Raw genomic sequence first — 24,029 nt, 5'->3', positions numbered from 1 at the left:
CAGTCATTTCCTAGCCGTGTGACTTTAAACAAGTGTCCTACCCCCCCTGTGCCTCAGTTTCCTCATCCACTAAATGACAGTGTCCTCTCTTAGCATCGGGAACGAGCTCCTACACGGTAAGGCATTTAGTTCCTAGCGTGCTGAGACTTACGCGTTTGTTGAATGAAAGCCTTTAAAACGGCACCATGGCTGGGGAGCCTGTCGGCACTGGTGGAGAGACGGGATTTTCCTGAGGCTGAGTTACAGATCAGAGTCTATGCTCTCTTTTGCTAGAATTTCCACGGGCACTTGAACCTGCACCCTGAAGCTGCTGAATGCAGATCTCTGCATACATCAGTTAGGTCTATTTGGTTGTTGCTTAAATCTTTCCCCCCCTCCACCTCTTTTCTTTGAAAAAAAAATTTTATTTTGAGACAGGGTATCATATGTCCCAGGCTGGCTTTGAACTCACTATCCAGCCAAGGATGAACTTGCATTTCATGCCCTACCGTCTTCACCGCCTCAGAGCGCGGTACTGGAGACTGAACCCAGGGCTTCACGCTTGCTAAGCAACTGCGCTAGCGTTCCTCCTTAGGCTGGGTTAGAGCCCGTTCTGCCTCTTCGTCCTCTTGGGGAAGAACTTTTTATTGGCAGACATCTCCCAGCAGCAAAGCCACCCTGGTCCCCCTGTGGTATCCCCACTGGCTCTGTGCCATTTCTCTGGCTGTTTTAAATGGCTGGCAGTTTCACCATGATGTGCTTAGGTATGTTGTTTTATTTCGCATGGACTTTACAGACATTTCGTGGATGTGTGACTCTCTTAATTAGCTTTCAGAAGATTCTCAGTCCTTCAGCAAATGCAGCTCCTGCCCCATTGCCCTTCCCTGCCCTTCCTCCCCACCCTTTCTTCCCCCTCCCTCCCTTCTCCTCCCCTTCCAGGGTTTCAGAACACCCAGGCTGTGGTCCATGCCTCTCATGTGGGTCTTGCTTTCTTGGTTTTAAGTTGCTTTGTACCTTACCCTTTCTTTGCTTTAATTTGGGTATGTTTCTCTCTCCCCCCGCCCCACCTCCGGTACGTGTATGTACTCATGTTTATGTGTAAATGTGTACACACGTGGAGGCCAGATACAGCTTGATGTTTTAACTCTACTGGCTGGCCAGCAAACTCCTGGGAACCACCCCTTCCTCCTGGTCTCCGTCTCCCCTGTACCAAGGACACTTGGAATAAAGCAGCACCCTACAGTATGTGACCTTTCGGTCTCCGGCTTGTATCACAGAGTCGTCTTTCTGGTTCATCCCTGCCGTGGCATCTGTCAACTCCTCATGCCTTTGCATGTACACAGATCTACACGCCAGCCCACTGGTTAGATGGACATGTGAGCTGTCTTTGTTGGGTACCACAGACAGTACCGCTATAGAGGCTTGAAGACACTAGGAACGCATGCCGCCCCTCCCTCCAAACAGCCCCCTTCTGCTTTCATAGCTAAATTCTTTCCTTCTCCCACCGGCTCTCCTGTCCCCAGCTCTCTCTCTGGAGCGCTCCCTCCCTTGGTTCACTTTGGTAAACCCAGTCACCTAAGGCCATCTGCAAAGACATCTATAATGGACTCTGAGCACACCCATCCCCCACACCCCATCGCCCTCCCCCTCGCACGAGTCCCTTCGGTTCCCTGGGGTTTCACTTCTACTTCCGTGTCATCGGTACACATATGACTGTATTATCTGTGTAAGATCTAAGACTCGCAAGCGAGAGAAATCAGGCAGTTTAGTTCTGAGACTGAGTTAACATGCACGCACTGGAGGATTGGTCACTGTTGTATCTATTTTCCTGGAGAGGACGCACCTTTATTCTCTTCCTCTTCCTCCTCCTCCTCCTCCTCCTCCTCCTCCTCCTCCTCCTCCTCTTTCCAGTTTTAGTGGAAGTTTACCTAACAAGGCTAAGCAATATAAACACTTCAGAGAGAGACTGGAGCAGGCTGCCTCAAGGCAGGCAACAGCTTCATTCTTTACGACTGAAACCCCTTCCTTCCATTGCGTAGAAACAGCCTGTTCTTAGTGCATGGCTCTCTTGCTGGGACACCTGGGCTGGACTGAAGCTTAGTCATTAGGAACAGTGTTCCAAACTCACCAGTGGGAAGCACCTCTGGGATAAGTTGGCTTGGAGGCTTTTAGGAAAATACCCAGGAGCGGTATAGCTGGGGGGTGTAGTTCGATTTTACAGTTCTTGAGGAACCTCCGTTTTGATTTGCCTAGTAGCTGCACCGGCTTGCATTCCCACCTGAATAAGGGTTGTCCTTCCTCACTGCCTTGCTGGCAGTGGTCACGTGGGTGGTTTTTTTTTTCCTTTTTTCTTTTTATTATACAATGTGTCTGTGTGTGTACACAAGTGCAGGTGCCTTGGAGGGCAGAGAGGACAGATACTCTGGAATTAGAGTCCCAGGTAGGTGTGAGCTACCCAGTCTGGAGACCAGGATGCAGACACGGGTCCTTTGCAAGAGGAGTGAGTGCCCTTAACGGCTTAGCAGTTTTTCCAGCCCTGTGAGGCATTTGCTTTCTTGGTAATAGCCATTCTGGCTAAGATATAATGAATTCTCAATGTAGTTTCAATTTGCATTTCCCTGTTAGGGGTGTTGAATGGTCTTTCAAATATTTATTGGTCATTTGTTTCTTTTAGGACTATATTCAGTTCATGTGCCCACTTACTAATGAGTGGCTCATTTTTTTAGCTCCCAGTCAGATGTACAGTTGGTATATTTTCTTTCATTGTGTAGGCATCTCTCCACTCTGGTGTCTGTTTTTGCTAGGCAGCAGCTTTGCATACCATGCAATCCCACGTCTGCTTTTGCTGCTCTACCCTGGCCTATGGTGGTTAGTTTTAAATTAAATTTCCCACAACCGAGAGTCATCTAGAAAAAGAGCCTCAGTGAGAAACTGTCTAGACGGGGTTAGCTTGTGGGTATGTCTGTGGGAGATTGTCGATTAACTGACCCAGCCTACCGTGGGTGGCACCATTCCTTAGGCTGAGCCCTGGACTGTGTAAGAGCGAAGGAAGACAGCCGAGCAGAAAAAGCGAGCTGGTGGCGTGACTGCCTCCATTCCTTCCTCTCTGCCCCTGACTTTGTCTTCCCTGCAGGGTTAACTGTAACAAGGAATTGTAAGCCAAATAAACCCCTCCTCCTCAATGACATTTTTGGGCAGGGTGCTTTGCCACCTCAGCGGAAATGAAACTAGGACACTGTGTTTACATTTTACGCTCTCCCCCAGCTGTGTTTCATGCCTCACATTATGGCTTTGACCCAGTTTGACTCAACTTCTGCACAAGGTGTGAGTTGGGCATTGAGTTTTGCTCTTCATGTGGTTAATTTTCCCAGCACCACTGTCTTTTCTCCAATGTATGTTTCTAACACCTTTATCAAATACTAGGTAGCAGGAGCTATGTGTGTTTATTTCTAGTCTATGTCACTGGTCTGCATGTCTTGGGTTTGTGCCGGTACCATGTTGTTTTTCTTACTATGACTCTGTAGCATACTTTAATACTTCTATCATTGTTCTGCTTGTGATTACTTTGGCTGAGTATTTTGCTCTCCCATATAAACTTCAAGATCTATAGATATATTTTTGTGAAGAATATTACTGGAGTTTTAGTGGGAAATTTATCTTTTCTGAGAAAGAAATCAGGAATTTTTTTCAATAGCTTCGGAAGTCTAGCTATAAGCCTGACCAAAGATAAAATATTTCCGACTCAGTGAATTAAGAAAATCCTCCCTTATCTTGTCCCCAAGTGATCCTGATCTAGACAGTCCCTCTGAGAGCCTCCCTCCCAAATGACTCTACATTGTGTCAAGCTGACAACCCACCACACCTGAGGCTAGATGGGAGGATCTGATCTTCCCTCTGAGATAGTTTACATCTTTCAATTGAACGAAGACTATGTGCACTTGGGACTATTGAGAGAGGTTTGCGAGTTGCTGTAATCACGTTTTGATTCTCGTTTGGATTGTTGCTCCTTTCTCTTCTATCTGTGGTAGGGGTTTCTGGCTGTGTTGGATATGCTGGATCCTTTCCTAGTCCGCTTTTGCTCACAGTTCTATGAAACCCGTTCTTCTCCAGTCTCCTTTCTCCCACTGTGTTTAGGGTTCCTTTAAGTATTTCCTGCCATGCTGGCTTGGTGGTCGTGAACTGTTTTAGTTGGTGCTTGTCTTGAGACGTCCTCATTGTTCTCTCAATTTTAAGAGAATTTTAGTGGATAGAGGAATCTCAGTTGGCAGTTATTTCCCTTCAGGACTTGAAATAACTTTCCTGACTTTGGGGTTTCTATTGGGAGGCCTGATGTTTTTGTACGCTCCTTTTCTCTTGCAACCTTTTCTGAGCACTGTGTAGCCCTGGCTTTCCTCGAACTTGGGGATACATCTGCCTCTGTCTCCCAAGTGCTGGGATTAAAGACAGAAACCCTGTCTCAAAACACCAAAGTAAAATAGATATATGTCTTGCAAAACAGGTACTTTACATAAGCTTAAGTTTTTCCTACTTATTTTTCCTCCAAGATCTAGGTTTCCTTCACTTCGTATATGAATTATACGGACTTCCAAAATCTTTAAATGCATTTTATGTATCTAGGTGTTTGGTCTGCACGTGTGTGTGCACATCACATGCACGTCTGGCACCCGAGGAGACCAGAAGAGGGTGACAGAACTAGTATCATTACAGCTGGTTATGAAACACCATGTGGGCGCTGGAAGTTCAAGCCCAGGTCCTCTGGACCAGCGCTCTTAACTGCTAAGCCAATCCCCAGGCTGACTTAAGGTATTCGGTGCTGTATGTAGAAATTCATTAGGAATCTGTGTTATTTTAGGTTACACATTCACACATGTGCAAAAGCCATCTCTCTCTCTCACTGCCATCCAGTCTTGCTGCGTGGGCTGGGACGACTCCATAGCAGCCGTGATGGGACACAGCTTCCTCTTCACGGCCCTGTCCCACATCTTGTGGGGTTACTGGTGCAGCTAAAACTGTATATTGCTCATGTTCAGGACAAGGCCAAGCCTGTCAGTCCCACTCCAGAGGACCCAATACCCTCTTCTGCTCTCTGCAGCACCCCCACATACATGAGCACACATGTGTGTGCTCACATAAAAGCCAAGTATTTTTAACTTTTCCCTATTTTGCTAAAAGCAATGGTTTTCGCTGCGCCAGTTGTGGGTGGATAAGCAGTTCATTTTCCTTCCTAGTAAATGTGCTAAATCATCAGAAAAGCGATCTCAAACACTTTTACACCATGAAGGAGAAGAGAGAATCCTTTGATAGTGAAAATATATTTATTTACTTTTTTTTTAATACAATAGCTGCCAGCAATATACTGGTGTTGATGTTCCAGAGAGAAGAAAGAAGAGGCAAGCATTCTGAAACGAGCTTTCATTCCTACTCCCAGGAACTCTACAAAAAATACTCCAATCCTGTTCAGCATTATGGTTTGGGACTTAAATTTTTTCCACAATAAAATAATTTTAGCTGCCCCCCCCGATAATTGTAAAGATGAACCTTTAGAAGTCCACTGTGAGTTTCACTAACAAATGCTCTTGCTCTCTCTCTTGCTCTCTGAACCAAATGGCGATTACTGCAGCCTAAGAAACTGGTGAGTCCTTTACAGCTTGATAAGGTGTAGACCAAAACCTTCACTAAAAAAATACTTTCTACTTCCCCTCACTTTTACTTTGTAGATGTTTCCTAAATAGGGTTTTTTGTTTGTTTTTTTTTAAAAAAAAAAAGGCATGAAGACATAAAACCTATCTCCATGTGTGCCTCTGGTGAGGTCCCAGAAGACTAACTCAGTTAAGTACAAAAGCCTAAGTCCTAGTGCTGACCCACCCACCAAGTGTCCAAACCCCTCAGTCTCTTAATGGTATGCAAACTGCTCAATATGTTACAGCTATGAAAGCTAATATTACGAAAAAATCTTATTTGCATTGTACTCAAGATCCGTAGCTAGAGAACAAAGGAAGTTATAATAATAATTACAACAGTTCCTTAGGATCCACTGAGGAGCAGGGAGACTCCACTCAGAATCCCGGCTCGGAGGAAAGGAGGGATGAGCCACTGGTGTGGACGTGAGACTAGATGGCTCCTGGATTCAGCCCCTACACCGCGCCGACTGCATGAAAATGGTTACATTTCAGCATCTCAAACCTCAAGGCTTTAGCCACGATCTTCGCACAGATGGAGCGGTAGGTGCTTGCTGTGGCCCTTCCTCCTTACAGCTTCTGTCCATTTGTCAAACTCAAATTTGTTTCATTTTCTTCATCTAAAACTGGCTCTGCAGAGAAAAACAACTCTGCCTTTGTCAAAACCAAGGCAGGCTTCCCTTCCTTGGATGGACAACTAGAGACAGCAAGAGCAACCAGGAGGCAAATTAGGAAGCCACGGAGAAGAAACCCCCAAGGGTGGGCACATCAGCCACAGCCTCTGGTGGGAGCCCCCACTCACTCCGTCCACTTGCAGAAAGAAGAGGCATTCATTCTCTGGAATCTTCCTCATGAAAGATGCAACCCCACCCAAGGACAAGCTGTCACTCTGTAAAGTTGGGACACTTCTGCCCATGGAGACACTGCAGGACCATTTCTCAAAGGAGAAAAGATAATGTTGTCCGACGTCCCAACCCTCTCCGGAACCAGACATCACCACCCAGTGTCTGCACAGTGATGGGTGCCACACCCTGATCAGCAATAAGGGTGAAGCTGTGGCCAAGGCATCTCCCTGAGCCACAGGGGTGCACGCTAAAGCTTGTCCCCGTGCTAAGAGAATTCCTGGTAAGTTTGAAAAGGGGCTGCTTATGAGTCAGAACACTTCCACAGAGCCGACTTTTATTTATTTACTGTCTGCACACCAAAGGGGAAAGCAGGCCACCTTAAAGCGGTGCACTGTGGGACGGAAAGCCTGCGAGAAACAGCACTTCTTCAACAAGTTACATTAAAAAAAAAATCACCAAAAATATAACAGAGTCACAACCAGGCTCTGGGGTACTATGTAGAAAGTCCACTTTGTTTGGATGGGACGGGGACAGTAACCACACAGCAAATCTCTTTTTCCAAACTCATTCTCTTTCATCTTAGACTTTGTTTAAAAAATGAGAAAACAAGCCAGACGTGATGGTGCAGGCTCATAATCCCAGCATTTGGGAGGAAAATGCAGGAGGATGCCACAACTTTGAGGCCAATTCGTTCACCTCTCAAGTCCCAGGCCAACCAGGCCTTCAGAGAAACATCTCATCTCAGAACAAAGGGCAAGAAAAGAACAGAGTGCTATTCCTTGGCGTGGCAAGTGACATTAGGCACAGCTGTGGGAAATCCACACTATGACAACCACAATGTATCCCAAGAAGGACCTCACACTTGGTCTAATGCAAATGGAGGGGGGACAGGAGCATGTGACCTGTGCTTCATGGTTGTTTACGATGGGCCAGATGATGCATCCTTCACCCCGTTCCCCAGAGACCCTGCTTTAGGAGTTAAGTGTACTTGACTTCAATAAGCTCACCCTGAACCCCATGAACTTCCGAGGGGGGGGAGGGAGAGGGAGAGAGAGAGAAACCTGTTAACAATGGAGGCAGCAATACTGCTGCAAACGTAAGCATGGTCCTGGGTGAACCCACAGAGCAGATAACTAAGACAGAACCCACCCATCTTATCATCGAGAATGTCTTCCCAGCGCTCACTCTCTCAGTTTCTACATAGTATCAGATGTTACAATTTATACAGATGACACATTTTAGGTAAAATTAAGTGTCTGCCAAGAAACCAGCAATCTCTCTGCGGAAGGTGGTCTTCCCAGACAGCACACTCCAGCACAGCCTACACTGAGACAGTGTGTCCAACACAGTAGCAATCAATCCTTCCATATTTGCTATTCAGTACTACAACTCTTCCCCCATACATAAATATTCTTTGTACCATGCATTATACACCAGCGTGGGGCCACTGTTGTCATGGCTACTATTCTAATGGTTGAACATTGCACCTCAAATTCTGTCACCTACACGCAGTGAATGGACATGAAGGTCGGGGCTCCAGACTGATGGCAAACTGCCTCTCATGTGACGAGCTGGTGGCGGAGTACCTCCGACGGGCAGGGCAGGTGGGCTGGGCAGAGGACTTTAGAATAATACTGCTTAGGAGTGTGTACTGGAGATGGCTACTACACTTTGTCTAGCTTTAATCCTAGTCTTGAGTAACTGCATGTTCATGCAAAATAACTTCTACTTTAGAGGAGGCGGGCAGTCTGTTAGGAAAGCGTATTTGGGGGGAATCTGAAGGCATCTCTCTCAAAAGTGCTGTCTACTTGGCAAGTCTCTTGGCGACATCACTGTAAGCGATTTCCACCTCCTTGTCGCTGGGACAGGTGTTGGTGAACTCATCCCTGCTGTAGGCATTTGTCAGGTACCTCCAGATGCCCGTCATTTCTTTGGGAATATCGAAGTTGCGGTATTTTTTGGCCACCACCTGAAATACAAGAGATCAAGAGTTACATCCACCTTCCAAGTGGCCACACTAGACTAGTAATTCTGTGAACCTCTTGTCCACACATTCTGGGGGCAGGAGCTCTTCCATGAAGGGGAAGCTCACGACTGCCTGTAACTCCACCAAGAGGGGAAAGGCACCTCCTTCTGGCCTCCAAGGTTACCCAGGTGAACACGCACACACAGAGAGCAGCTAAGCTCGCATGGACTAGGACCACGTGCTACTCCGTGCACTTGGCAATGCGCAGTGGCTACGGCAGCCTGCCCTGCACATGGGGGGTGGCTGGGTATAATCATTGGGTTATTAGTTTTTAAACATATACTATTTTAAGTTTATTTTCTTTTCTTCCTTTTTTAGTTTAACTGGGCTGGGTTTTTTGGTACAATCTCATGTTAGTTACGCTGGCCTTGAACTCTTGATTCTCGTGCCTCCGTCTCCCAAATGCTGGGATTGCACGCCAGGTTCTAAAACTGTTTTCCTTATCTTAGATCTCTACTGCACGAGTAATGCTCATTTAATAACTCGGGTGCTTGGCATTTCAGGTTTGGAATGAAAAAGGCCAGGTGGGTGATGATGATCAGACAGGATTTGACGGTGTTGGTTCAGTGCAGAGTTACCTATTAGATCTTTGACTTTTTATTCAATCACAAGAAAAAAATTCTTTCTTCTCCCTGAGACAGGGTCTCATAAAGCCCAGTCTGGCCTTGAGGGGGCGCTCTGATCCTCCGCCCTCTATTTCCTACCTAACTGGCTCTAGGCCGCGTTGACTGTGTGTTCTCTGGCCGGGTGGGGGAAGGCTTCCATGAGGGGGCGCTGCTCCAGGCAGCACCCCACTTCCCGCAGGCCTACCTTGACGATGTGTAGCTTGGGCAGCAGGTTGCAGTCCGCTAATGTCATCTCGTCGCCATCCAGGAATCTCCTGGTGGAGAACTTGATGTCCTCCATGCTGTTCTCGTCAATCTCATCGGGAAGGGGAGAGTTCAGATACTCATCCAGTTTCTGCAGTGTCTTCAGGAGCCCCCTCTCCAGTGCTGAAACAGATGTGAACACTGTCAAAGAGGAAGCCCAGCCCTGGGCAGGGGCTGATGTTGACTCAGACCCTCAGCTCGAGAGCAAGACAGAAGGCTCCTCCTCTGGAGCCTGGCTACACATCCTTCCGGCAAGGGCGGAAACAAATGAGAGTCTTGTCTATTCTGCCAACCAGCAAACTGTCCTGTCCCCGCCCCAACATACAAACGTGCTACAGCCCAACCCTGTTGACATTAAAACTGCAAAGGCAGATGGGAAAAGCAAGTTTACTGATTCACGGCTAGGAGAAATTCCTGCTGAGAAGCTGGGCATGATCCTGCTCACTGGAGACCTCGGGATTCACCATGAAGAAATGTGCCAAGAGGCACCAATGCCTGAGCAGACAACGTAAACAGGAAGCCTGGGATCCTGGGATCTCACCCAGCCTTGTCACACAAGAGGTGATAAGAACAGGACTGCCTTGCCCAAGGCACTCGCTCAGAATGGAAAGTCACAGCTACAGTACTGAGCTGGCAGTCTCCTCCAGAGCCAAGAGAGCCAAGAGGACTATCATGCCTCAGAGAATTGGACTGAGCCACTTGCGAGCACCCGGGAAAGCAGAGAGGCAGGCAGAGCTCTGTGAGTTCGAGGCCAGCCTGGTCTACAGAGCAAGTTCCAGGACAGACAGGACTACACAGAGAAACCCTGCCTCAAAAAACAAAACAAAAACAGTGAAAATGGAGAGAAGAAAATTAGTAATAATTTATGTTAATCATTATTAGTAATAATTTATGATTAATCATAAAGGATGGCCATGGAAAACAGATACAAACAGGCAATAGGATGTTCCAAAAATAGTGTTAGCCAATGAACCTAGCAAAGTTCTAAAGCTTATAGCACAGGCATGAGGATAAAGAAAAACCAAGACTAACCACTGGGAGGCAGTAGCATGTCACCCAGTGCTCTGTCTGCAAGTTAGGACTGTTACTTTCCCATCTCTAAGAAGCTATTGAAAAAAAAAACAAGAAAAAAGAAAGTGCAATGCAGTAAATGCAGTACACCCTGCTTAAAATTAATTATGAAAATAAAAACCATTTTGGCTATGGAAATACAGCAAAATTTAAAAATGCAGACACGTGTGAGTCAGAAGTCCATGGAAATGAACATTTTGAGGTTAGTGAAAATACAAACTGGTACAGATTTTGAGACTGTGGCAAATTAAAATGCAAAGAATTGCTGGACATGGTGGGACAAGCCTGTCATCTGCATTCAGGAGAGCTGGGCCACAGAGTGAGACACCACCTCAGAGGAGGAGGAAAGGCTCAAGAATCTGGCTCAAGGATCTCTCCTCAAGTTGGGAGCTCTGGGCTGACTAACCTCTGGTATCTGAGTATGAGTGGAGGGTGGCAGAGGTGTTTCTCCTGCTTGGTGTCCTCTGCTGGCCACTCCTCCTGCTGTCCCTGATTGCTCAGCTTTGATTTGGCACCTAGGCACAGCTGCCCACTGGGATTGTCTGCCAATATTTGCTCTCCCGAGATCTTTCATGCCTCCTGGCCGTCCCTGGGGTAGGAATGGTGGTGCCGAAGCTCCTCAGACTGGTGAAGGACCATTGCTGCTTCTTTCTCCTTCCTTCCTGCCCCTCCTTGACTAGCAATCCAGAACCCTCTGATGACATACTCCTGACCAGAGAAAAGAACTTGACTAGACTTTCTGAACTTGAACAGTTTCAGGTTATATTTTAAAATTTTGTTTTTTTTTAATATTTATTTATTTATTTATTTATTATGTATACAATATTCTGTCTGTGTGTATATCTGCAGGCCAGAAGAGGGCACCAGACCTCATTACAGATGGCTGTGAGCCACCATGTGGTTGCTGGGAATTGAACTCAGGACCTTTGGAAGAGCAGGCAATGCTCTTAACCACTTGAGCCATCTCTCCAGCCCTAAATTTTTTTTTTTGTACAGGTTGATTCTAATACATTTCAACATGCCTTTTTCTCCCCCCCCCCAAAAAAAATCTGGCTCAAGGACAGTCACTGGCAGCACAGCTCTAGCCAAAACCCCTTGAGGCCATCTACAAGGTCCAACAACTGGGAACCCGCAGCTACAATCCTACCGTGCATTTCTCAAGCCTGAGGCAGACTTATTTGGACTGGACCTCCGCTGGGGTGAAGGTAGTGCAATTCATGGTCTCCTGCCTCTGCTTCCGAGTGACAGGAAGCTTTCTAATATATAGTAATGTGAGCACGCACAACACAGTTTTACATAAAATGACTTCCCAGTCACCTAGGATCTATCACTGAAATTATATTGAATTTACCATCCAGCTGTGAGTCAGAGGGGATTGGAGGAAGGGTCTTCTGGATAGGACAGAAGCCCTGTACTCAAGAAATTGCAGGACAAACCAGTCAGCATTCAAGCATGGGAATGGGGGGCTTCCTGAGCCCCAGTCCTAGCTGAGGAACTGCTGACGGTTGATGGCTTCTGGGGGAGGGAGGGTGAGCTTTCTTTAAAGCTGTGGTCCTGGTAGGTCACCCAGACTCCAGTGGATGCCCCACACCCAGGAATAGATAGATGAACAGTACAGATTTTGTATCAGTGGGTTATTTAAAAACAAAAACAAGAAGTTTCTTAAATGAAGTTGAAAGAGCGGGGAGATGGTACTGAATCTGGGTGGCGTTAGTGGAAGAAGAGTGGACGGATCAAAATACATCGTGTGCGTGCAGGGTAGTCTCAAAGAATAAATGCCGTATTACAAAAAATTATCCCTGTATCACCTCGGCTTTTCCAATGACATGATCTGAATGGACAGATTCAAGGCAGAAGTGTTAGATGTGACATAAACATTTCTGCTGTTAAAATAAATATAGCAATCTAAGCGCTGGCCCTTGCCCACTTTCCCTAGACATCTAAATTAGGTCCTAGGGGTCTTTAAACTCTTCACATACATTGGATTTTCCAAATATTTACTAGGCTGATAAAGCAGAGACTCATCAATGAGAAGCGACAGCACACCTCTGTGAACTGCCTTGTGAGAGTTGGGAGACAGAGAAGAGCAACACACACACACACACACACACACACACACACACACACACACACAAGCATTCAACTCAAATTTGATTTGGAAGTGTTTCCTAAAGCCTCAGGGCAATGACAGGTCCCTGTGGAGAAATGTAGCAAAGCAGGTCGGCAACTCAAATCCCCATTTACCAATAGGCATCGGCTATACACAACTCAAATCCCCGTTTACCAATAGGCATCGGCTATACACAAAGCCTCCGGCATTAAGTGCTTGCTGAGTCCTTTGCTTACTGCTTGCAGCGCTCTAAAGACAGCAGCGTAGGTGGCCACTTAAGGCACTAACAAGTTGACAGATAAAAAATAGAATACAAACTTATAGTTAAGTGAGTCACTTTCTCTTTCCCCACCCCATCACCCAAGGCAAAGGAAAACTCATTTTATTCTCCTGTCCTCCCCATTACGCAGTAAAAGAAATCCAACCAATTCTCCAGCCCTCAAAAACTGCACACAGAATAAAAACATCACAACTGGGAAAAGCACAGGGGGCTGGCCAGCTAGCAGGCCTGGGACAAAAGCCAGCTCTAGGGGCACAGCAGCCTGCATGCGCAGGGAGCTAACGACACTCTGGGAAGAAGGGACTCCAGCTTAACTGGCTGCTTAGGGATAAGATTTTCAGTCACTGCACCCCAGACACCAAGAGTAAAGACAGGCAAATCCCACACTGAATTATGAAATGCTGCCATCTTAAACCGCATAGCAGAAAGGAGCCGGAATAGCTGGGAGCGGAAATGACAGGGAAATCAGCAAGTACTTCACCCTTAGGTGTTGGCTGTTATTAACAGCCCTGTTCACCATCCCCACCCCTACTCCATCCCATAGGCTGCGAGAGCCTTGACCCCAGCCCAAGCTACCACGCTGCCTACAACCAGAACAGACTCAACATATTTCTAGAGGGCAGATTTTTGTCTGTATTGTTACAGCCCTAAATTTGGGGGGTTTGGGTTTTTTTTTTTTTTTTTTTTTTTGCTTTGGTTTTCTGACAATTTTAGGTAGCCCAGGCTGGTTTCATACTCCCTATCTTTTAATTAAAACAAACAAATTGTATCTATACTACTAAACTATCCCTCGCCATAATAACGCTCTGAAACAAAATCTCTAGTTGTATGATGCACAGAGATGTGCGGGCTGAGGAGTCTTAACCACCTTCTAAAGGCCACTCCCAAAACTGCTCAGGAATAGGAATTCATTAGCACACATGTACACAACAAAGCACAGGACCACAGGCTGCCCCTACCCACAATAAACACGGGATTCAGTAAGCAGTCAGTCAAATCTAAATCTATTTCATTACCACAGCCACTCTGCCCACTGCTCTGCCTGTGCCCTCAGTTCCCTGGAGGGTAACTCCTCAGGGTCTGTGCGCTCAGTGTCCCCCCCCCCCCATCGTGGCTACCAGACTCCAGGCACTGGAGCTGGTCCTAGAAGAGCAGCAACTCCTCCGCACGCTCCTCACGCTCCCTGGCTTCCTAACAGCTCACACTGTCTTTGGGGTTTGGCTACACTCAGCTTCCTGCTGTGACACCCAATTTAAAACTTTTTTACCTTCGTTAGCCTCTGGCCTCGAGTTCTTGATGTAAGCAGAGAATTTGGCAAAGATATCCATTCCAGCAGTGTTTGACTCTGGGTGTTTTGGTGACAGCTTTAAGTACCTACACAGAAAAGGTGACACTGGGTTACAGATCCTTCCAGAAGAATTACCCGAAGTCTGATCCGTCACCAAGCCACTGAGCAGGTGACACCAGCCATCTTTCAACACTTACTGTTTCTATGGTTGTTTTTGAATGTTAGGAAACAAAGCTGTGCACGGTGTTTTTGTTCACATATTAATATTCTTGGCAATCAAAGGGCATCCCCTCCCCACCTCCACTTAATGATAAGAATGCTAAGGAAATGGCGCGTTAAGGGGCCTGGACCAGGAGAACACATGTGCCCTAGAAGAGACTTCTCATGCAGGCCACCCCAGGGAGCTTTCATGGTAAATAAAGGGAATGTACTCAACTCCATCTTCACATCCAGTGTGGCACCCATTAGTGCCAAGACGCTATCAGAACACAGCTTTAAAAGAAGCACAAAGAAATAAAGCAAGGCACACTCCAATGCTCAGTGGCCGGGAGACACAGCTCCCACAGCTGGGTGTTTAGTATGCCGGGCACTGGCCTGGCCCTGTGCGGCAGCATGAGGGAACCAGACAGCAGGAGGAGCCCAGGCTGGTCAAGCATCTTGATCATCCACAGCCGGCTGAGGACAAAACAGTGAGTGGACCATTCACTTCCAAACAGCACCCGGCTTCTCTCTCCACTCCCCGTGCTAAATGCGCTGTGGTATATTTAGGACTGTGGGGCTGCACAGTAAATAAACAGGACGCCGGGACCGTACCAAACCCTCTTTTGTGCCGTGACCAAGTATTCATCCTTAAGAAAGTCACGACACCAGTTGTAAACAGGCGTGCACACGTGTTTACATTTTAACCATACACATTCAGTGCTTCTTCCTTAGAATGGGAAGTCGGTGGGGAAAGGCTGGGCACCTCCTCCCTTCAGCAGGGCTTGCTTCCTCTCAGAGAGGCCCTGAGCCCTGCCTCAGAGAATATTCTTCAGCTGGAGGGCCCTAGAGAATCAGGTAAAATCCCACAACTAAACTCCTTATTTTAACTTGTTCTAGAGGACGCTGTCTGGTCTTCATATACATACATACATACACACATACATATATACATTCCAGGCTGGCCTGAGTGCTGAAATCAGCCTGGTTTATTTACATTTCTTCTGCTTGCTTTTGTGGATTCAGTAAAGGTCTATCCTCTAAAAATTCAGCTGGTTTTCTTTTAAATAAGTCTACCCAGTCTCCAAATTTCTCAATTTTTAACCCTAGGACCTTCTCCCATAAACATTAATTACACCAAGCGTTTTAGTGAACAAATCTAATGAGTTTATCTGAATCAGACGTGTGCACCAATGTTCTTCCCCACTACAGAGGTCTCTCCCCACCACCTGAGTGGAGACAGCTAATCCCAAGGCCAACAGGCTTGGATTTCTTGGCTCTGAAGACAACCAGCTTGCGGTGCCAAAGTCATCAACAGCTCTCACAGTGAAGACCACGCCAAGCATCCCAGCAGAGCCAGTGCAGAGAGCACAGCGCCTCTTCAGCGCACCCATGTCTTCCTTTAGCCCAGTGTGCAAAATTATTCCCGTGCACACCTGTGATCCCCACTCTGGTGAAGCTGAGGCAGGAGGATAGTGAATTTGAAGCCACAAAACAAAATAAAGTGGCCTATCTTATATACAGCATGCCTCTGGAGTTACACACTGACATCGGTCATCTTTGGCCCTAATCGCCCATCTCTAGCAGCAAAGCACAGTTCAGTAAACCAGAAATGATCAGTGACCCAGAGCATTTGCTGCCCTTGCAAAAGAGGACACAGATTCAGTTCCTTTATCCATGTGGAGGGTCACAACTACCTGTAACTTAGTTTCAGGGGACCCAGCACCTTCTGAAGACTTCCACGGGCTCCTGCACACACAGGTGTACACAGAACACTCAGGAACACACACATACACACTAAACATAACTTTTAAAACCTCAAATTTCAAAGCTTTTTGGATAAGTAGTTCCTTAATTAACATAAAAATAAAATCTAAACCCTAACGATGACTAAATTAATAACTAATACCAATAACTCTTTCCCCGGGGGACAGGAGAAAGCCGTCAGAGCCCGCAGAGTCTCACAGAAAGGCTCTCCGTGTTCAGCTTTGCACTAGTGGCCGCATCTCAGGAAATGCCAGCGCGCTTGCACCTGCCCTGCAGGGGTGGCATCTTAGTGCTCACAGTTCCAACTGCTGCTTTAGGGCGGGCTGGTCTACCCGCTAGGGCAGTTCTGCTGCCCAGCCCCCTCCCCTACACAGGGCAGCGTACAAACAGCAGGAAGAGCCCTCCTTAGGTCTGGAGTGAACAGCAGCTCCACAAGTGAGTTTGAGACCAGCCTAGGCTACATCAGACCTTATTTTTTTTTAAAAGGAGGAAGAAGGATGGAAAAAAAAAAGGCTATCTATATAAAACATTACTCAGAAACTCTTCAGGTTATCTATAAATAAAGAAAAAGAAACTACTCTAGAAAGAACTTAGCACACTACAAACACTAGAATGGAAAGACTTTTGAGTTTGGATCGAAAGAAAATCCATCTCCAGTTACAGCAGCTTTGCACCTGCGCAAATAAAACAGAGATGAAAGAACAAGCTGGCACTGCAGAGGTGGCCCAGCTGCTCTTCCAGAGTCCTGAGTTCGATTCCCAGCACCCACATGGTGGCTCACAACCATCTGTAATGAGATCTGGCGCCCTCTTCTGGTGTGCAGGTAGAACACTATAATAATAAGTAAATAAATCTTTAAAAAAAAACTTAAAATATTCTTGAAAAATGCACAGAATGAGCAATTCAGAAATGGTTTACAACAAAAGAATTTCCTTCGTCGAGACTGGATATATCTTCCAAATGCCTCTCCACTTAGAATCTAAGGTCACCACAATGATCTACATGAGACGATCGCTTTCAATCAGCGGTCTGAGAACAAGCTGCCAATTTGGTACCTTCCTCAGAGCTGACAGACTTAAGAACAGAGAGATCTAGAGGCGTCTATGATGCAGCAATCCAGAGACATTTCCAGAAAGTCAGACGTCTGTTCCTAGCTGAGTGTCCAGAGGGCCCTCCCTATCCGCTGTGGGGGGCCTTGGCTGTGGTTTGTGGACATCCAAACTAGATGCATGGGCTGAGAGAGGGGTTAGGATCCGTTTTCAGTGTTTGTAGAAACTGCTCAGGAAATGAGAGGCCACCGGGACTACTGGAGAGAGAGATAAAAGAAGCAAGGGCAGAGAAGAGCTAGCCAACTTTTAGTATTTTAGAGCAGGACCAAGAGAATGTAGTTTTAGGTTTAGCACAAAATTGGCAACCCAGGGGCAGTTCTCCTCACAACACACATGGGGCTAATCACAGACAGAAGGATGGCTTCCCACATCTTTCCTTTCTACTGTCCTCAAAAGAAACACCTTTCAGCCAACAGTCTCTTGCCCCAAAATGCTCATCACTCCTCTGTTCAACTGCTGCACACGGGCTTAAAAGTAAGTAAAGCTTAGGTAAGAGTCATCTCTTCTCCATACAAACCTTCCCTCCACCCATTCCTGTATCACCACCTGTATTTCATTGTATGCAGTTGGTTTTGTGAGACAGGGTCTCCCTCTGTGGCCCTGACTGGCCTGGAACACACTTTAGACCAGGTTGGTATTGAACTCAGAGAGACCTGCCTGCCTCTGCCTTCCAAGCACTGAAACTGAAGATGTGCACCACGACGCCTGGCTACTGCTGTGCTTTTTTAAGAACAGGAGCTAAGCTTCCGTTCCTGCTGATCCACGCTGTTCTGCTGTCTTAATAGCTACAAAGAAGACGGACTGATTGAAGAACTGATGAGTGGATGGATGAGTGGATGATGGACGGAGATGAATTGGTGGGGAGATGGACGGGAACCATCTGACCCAGTAATCCCTATCGCTGGGAAAATTATCTGGACATGAAGAGTAAAGGCAAAAGCAACTGGCAAGAAATGATGGGTCAGGAAAAAAGAAACACAGTTTCTGAGCTGAAGAGATGGCTTAGTGGTTAAGAGCACTGGCTGCTCTTCCAGAAGTCCTGAGTTCAATTCCCAGCACTCACATGGTGGTCCACAACTGTTTATAATGGAATCCAGTGTCATCTTCTCATATGTAGACAAAACACTCAAATACATAAAATATACAAATAAATACATCTTTACAAAAAGAAAAGAAACATATTTTGAGGTTAATTAAGCCAGTAAAGCCTAAAAGAAAACCAATAACACTTTAAAAATAGAAGGATACAAAACCTTCTGTCTGCAGCTTAAATTTCCACTACAATGCCCGAGTCCTGGTTGTCAACGCTGCAGGAATCTAAAGCCATCGGAAGAGTGCCTGGAAACAAAGCTTAATTCAAAGTGTGGCACTGTGTCCACAATTCTCATACTCACTTGGGGGGGCACAAGACTTCTTCAAGAAATTCCTCAATCTTATTTACATCCGTTTTGACCTCGCTGTTGAAGGTTATAAACGGTGGGTGGGTCCCGGGAGCCAAGTTCTGCAGATCTGCAGGCTTCCTGTTAAGCAAAACAGTGGTCAAGATGAGATCACTTTCCACCTAAAGACAGAGCAAGTTCTGGGCGGTTCTAACTCTTAAGCGTCTGGAAGAGCAAGCCCCAGTGTTTGCTCACCTAGTGTAAGAGTGTACAGCGCTCTGATAAGCACCGACCCCACACACAGCACATCATGTATGGTAAGAGCAGTAAGAGTCACTGATTTATCAACCAAAAGACAAATCCTTCATCCCTGGGCCTGGAAAGAAGGCTCACGGTTAAGAATATGTTTGCTCTTACAGAGGACCGACGTTTAGCTCCCAGCACCCACACAGGACAACTCACGACCACCTGTAACTCCAGATCCAGATCTGATACCCTCTTCGAGCCTCCATCGGGACCAGCACTCACATGCACAGGCACGTACAGGCACACAAACACATGGCTTAAAAGGAGTAAATACATTTTAAAAAGATAGAAAAAAAAAAAAACCAAATTCCTTCATTCTCATTCCAAATTCAGCTAGGGCCGGGCGGTGGTGGCGCACGCCTTTAATCCCAGCACTCGGGAGGCAGAGGCAGGCGGATCTCTGTGAGTTCGAGACCAGCCTGGTCTACAGAGCTAGTTCCAGGACAGGCTCCAAAGCCTCAGAGAAACCCTGTCTCGAAAAAAACAAAACAAAAACAAAACAAATTCAGCTAGGCAGCTTAAAGGTGGTGGTAAAATGAGGGGCAAAGACTTAAGTCAGTCTGCGGCTTCAACCCTAACACTTCCTACCTCTGACCAGGAGAGAGGAGTCAAACTTCTTCAGGCCCGCAGCCTTTCCCAATTTTGTTTTGCTTTGTTTGGGGGTGGGGGTGGGCATAAAACAAAGAACAAGCTCCCGCAGTCCTGAGCTTTAAGAAGAAATCCTGATCCCTGTACTATCTCTACACGAGTCAGACTAACACAGAGAAAGATGACTGGGAGGGTATCTAGTCTCCCAATATGTAAAAGATGGTATGAGCAAGGTAGAAAATAGTACAAAATAGGAGCTGGAGAGAAGGCTCAGAGGTCAAGAGTGCTGGCTGCTCTTCCAAGGGTCCTGGGTCCCAAGGGTCCCGGCAACCACATGGTGGCTCACGACCATCTGAAATGAGATCCGATGCCCTCTTCTGGTCTGCAAGCATGCGTGTGGGCAGAACACTCTACATAATAAATAAATCATTTTTAAAAAAGGAAATAGCACAAAGTAGATAAATATTCAGCATGTTAAAAATACAAGAACTTTTTCAAATTAATTTTAAGCCATCAAAAGATTAAGTAAAGCCAGGAATGGTAGCATACCCTTTAGTCTCAGCAGATCTTGGTGAGTTTGAGGCCAGCCTAGTCTACATAGTTAGCTGAAAGACAGCCAAGGGTATAGACCTTGTCTCCAAAAGGAGATAGACTCTGTCTCAAAATAAATAAATAAATAAAGTAGGAGGGAGAAGAGACTGGAGAAATGGCTCAGCCGTTAAGCGTACTGGCTGGCTACTCTTCTAGAGAACCAGTACCTACATGGTAGCCAAGAATTAACTGTGACTCAAGTCCAAGGGGATCCAATGTCCCTCCACAGGCTGTAATGATTCCAGAGGGAAAGGGACATGGTAGGTGAAAGCCAGAGGCATCATACACCATGCAGACAGAGCTTGAGAGCAGAGTTTATTGAGAGAAGGGTAAAGGAGAGAGAGAGACAGAGACAGAGAGAGAGCACCCAACACCTGCTTGCCTCTGCCTCTTCAGAACAACAGGAAGAGAGTGGCAATGGGCAGAGCTTGTCTCTTTAAGGGACCTTTTGCACCTGCATACCCTGGGCTTGCTAGGCTGCACTGCCCACTGCCTGAGTGCATCCCACCAGGTAACAGGGGTCTGCATAATGCCTGACTCCTAACATAGGCACTGCACAGACATACACAGAGGCAAAACGCCCACATGCATAAAATGAAAATAAAATCATAGAATTGGCAAGAGGCAACCTGGGAGTGGTGGCACACCTATAATCTGAGAATTCAGGAAGCTAAGGCAAGAGGATCAACCCTGGCCAGACTGGGTATCACTCAAAGAATGAAGACAGTAGAATCTCTAAAAGCAAGACTATCTCAAAGACAATAAAGAGTTAGGAGAGAAGTCAGTGAGCACATGGCCAAATCTACAATTACTAAAGAAATCCAATGTGCAACAAGGAAGACATTTTCCTACTAGGTATCAGTATTGTAAAACACTGATAAAGATGGCTAACTTTATAATTATAACCCCAACAGCAAGGAATGTTGCTTTTACTTGACTAAATAAAGCTTACCCCGCCCTCCAGGGAATATTAGCATCAGTGTGTGATTGGTATATTATTTGGTCAGTGACAAGACAAAGAAATCATAAAACATCATGACATTCACTCTGAATCTAATCTCGCCTCTGGGACATGTATTTCCCAAAGCTAGGCCTAAACTGGGCACAGTGGGGCTCGCCTTTAATCCCAGCTCTCAGGAGGCAGAGGTAGGTGGATTTCTGTGAATTCCAGGCCAACTAGGACCCTACAGAGACCAATATAGAGGCCCTGTCTTTGGGAGGGTGGCAGAGGAGGTCAATAAACAAAGTGAGGTCTAGGACCCTTTTGTTTTGCAGCCCACGCTTAAAAATTCATCTAAGCTAGAGAGATGGTTCAGAGGTTAAGAGTGTGCGTTGCTCTTCTAGAGGACCCGGAGTTCAGTTCCCAGCACCCACACAGGGTGGCTCACAGCCACTGTAACTCCAGCTCAAAGGATCTGATGTCTCCGGCTTCCTAGGGCACAGCACTCATGTGCACATATTCACACACTGACAGACACACGTACCTCCTCATAGCCCAGTGTGGCAACCAGACATGTGTAGCCCAGCACACTCAGGAGGCTGAGGCAGAATCCCTTCACTCCAGAGCAGGCTGGGCTGCACAGAGTTCCAGGCCAGCATGAACCACAGATGACACACAGACAGAAAGCAAACACCCACAGCACCTGGAGACATACACTGAGAGAACTAGAACAGAAATGGCCAGGAATTACTTGGAAATATTTCAGAAAAAGATTTACTGTGTTCAAATTCACTTGAACCCACATCCAAGCTGGCACTGAACTTCTGATGCTCTTGTCTTGGCCTCCAGAGTACTGGGATTATGGGTGCGGGCTACCTACCATTCCTGGCTAATTCTATCCTGATATGTTTGAAATTTTCATAATTAAAAAAGAAGCTAACAACATGTCCCTTCAGAGAGCTTCCCACACCATCACAACCCACAGAGCTATTTATCTTATTTTTAAATTAGCCAGCCTGCCTGCTCTTTTCCTTCCTTCCTGACCACAAATGCAAAGAATTTGAATTTAAAAAAAAAATCTTTAAGTATATCACAAAGGAGAATTACTTTGACATTAAAAAGGATTTGCAAAAGAATGGACTCTACACAGTACAATTAATCCTGCTACAGCCATTTCCCCAGGCCCCACTCATTCACGCCTGCTCTCTGGTTCCATCTTTTAATTTAGGTTAGGAAAAAAGTGCCTCTTTCTTTGGCTATACTCCAACCAAAGATAAAAAGATTAGCTTGTGCTGATGTTTTTAATCCCAGCACTGGGGGGCATAGTAAAAGCATAAAGGTGAAAACATAAAGTCTGTACTTTTATGAATGTTATTTTTTGAACAGGTTGGAGTTGGATAAAAGGAAAAAAAAAAGGCTCAGTGTTTTAAAAACAGCCCGTGGAGGGGACCACGTAATTAGTTCCTGCTTCCACTACTGGGTGTGGCAACTTTTCTTAGAGAAGGCGCAAAACAAATGAAGCCAGAATGAAAGGACTGGATAGAGGCTCTGACTGCTGGCTCTACAGTCACCTACACTACCAGTGACCAAGCAAACAGCAGCTAAGCAAAGGTATGCAAATGAAGTCATTAGGGCTTCCAGGGTCCCGTTAACAAAGCTTTCTGTAAGGGGGTAGGTTAGGTTAGTTTTAACTTTAATGGAGTTAAGGGTTCAGAATTGGTTTTTCAGGATCAAATGATTTGTAATAATAAAATCTGACTAATTTAGAGGATTTGACAATGGGGCATGAAGCCAGGCATACTTATAATTACCAATTTTCATCAATATTAATGACTGGTTAACTAGTCTATCTTATTTCTACTTGAAAGCTATACAGACTTTGAAGACAACAAAGGCTGTAAAACTGCTTTCAAGGATTAGTTGTTGACATAAAGGCCCTTCTATCTAGGAAGCAACCTCAGCATCTCTCAGTGGCAAGCAGCAGAGATAAAACAGGAGTGCCAGGCAGGGAGGAGACTCTTCCACACAGAGCCATCTGGGACTGCGGGCCCTCCCCTAGTGCTCCGCTTGACCCACGACAGCCCCTTTCCCAGATGTCTTCCAGACAGGAGCTGTGGCTGGAGACAAGTCACAAGGTACCGGCTGAGCACTCTAGGACATCTGGTTTATTTCCTAAAAGGCCCTCAACCCATATCCTGCAGTTCACTTAAGATCATTCAACTTCCCCAGGTGGCAAAAGCCAGGGCCCGGGGTTCACACCATGAAATTCTGCCTGAGCTGTGTGGACCTCCAGAGCTGAGGCCTGGATCTGACTGGAGCTCTGCTTTACCCAGGGGTCTCTGATGAAATACATCAGCCCATTCTTTCCCATTTTGTTTCTAGATGAAAACCAAGAACAAACAAAAAGCAAACACCGAAACAAGAAAAAGAACAGGAGAGAAAGGAAGGAAAAAGGGAACCCAGTTGAGGCTAATATTGTAAGTAACTTAAGTGCTTGATTTCAACTGAAATCTAACTAACTCATCCTACTTACAGAAACGGGAAGGCTGGCGGCTTGGTATAAAATGAGCAGAGCACAGCTATCCCACATGGGAGCTGGCTCTCGGTCACCCGTCACCTGTCTCTGACGGGGGCGAGGGGGGGGGGGCTGTCTCTTGAGTTCTCTTTCAAAGGTGCCAATTTTCAAAGCATACCATTATATATGGCAAGAGAGTACTTGACATTATATAAACAATCAAGGGGGGGGGCACCCAGCCTCGCAGGGGTTAATAGCAGGGCACCTCTAATTGTTGTGTAATATTTCGCTCAATTTGTTGCTCCTTACTATGAAGGATCTGCAATCTTCTGGCTGACTAATAAAGTCACAGCGGAGCAGTCACTGGCTTCTCCTTCCTAAGGTCTGTCTAGTTATAGCGCTTACAGGATTTCACTGAGCTTCGCTACATGTCATAATCAGCTCATTGCTGTCTACTTCAGCATCAGTTTGTGATATAGATAGATAGATA

The 24,029-nt window shown here is 46.2% G+C and overlaps 1 protein-coding gene across 1 annotated transcript in view; it reads right to left on the bottom strand.

Moving 5' to 3' along the window:
* Window positions 1–5,279: 5,279 nt before the first annotated feature.
* Clic4 (chloride intracellular channel 4) overlaps window positions 5,280–24,029 on the bottom strand; it is a 59,747-nt gene continuing 40,997 nt past the window's right edge. The window contains exons 3-6 of the mRNA XM_005353057.3: window positions 18,615–18,740; window positions 14,126–14,232; window positions 9,339–9,520; window positions 5,280–8,471 (exon numbers count right to left, since the gene is read on the bottom strand). Of these exons, the coding sequence (XP_005353114.1) occupies window positions 8,307–8,471; window positions 9,339–9,520; window positions 14,126–14,232; window positions 18,615–18,740 (580 nt within the window). The 3' untranslated portion in view covers window positions 5,280–8,306. The remainder of the gene's footprint in view (window positions 8,472–9,338; window positions 9,521–14,125; window positions 14,233–18,614; window positions 18,741–24,029) is intronic.

The sequence above is a fragment of the Microtus ochrogaster genome, chromosome 10 (assembly GCF_000317375.1).
Source record: "Microtus ochrogaster isolate Prairie Vole_2 chromosome 10, MicOch1.0, whole genome shotgun sequence".
Lineage (NCBI taxonomy): Eukaryota > Metazoa > Chordata > Mammalia > Rodentia > Cricetidae > Microtus > Microtus ochrogaster.
This window is presented reverse-complemented; position numbering and strand designations above follow the sequence as displayed.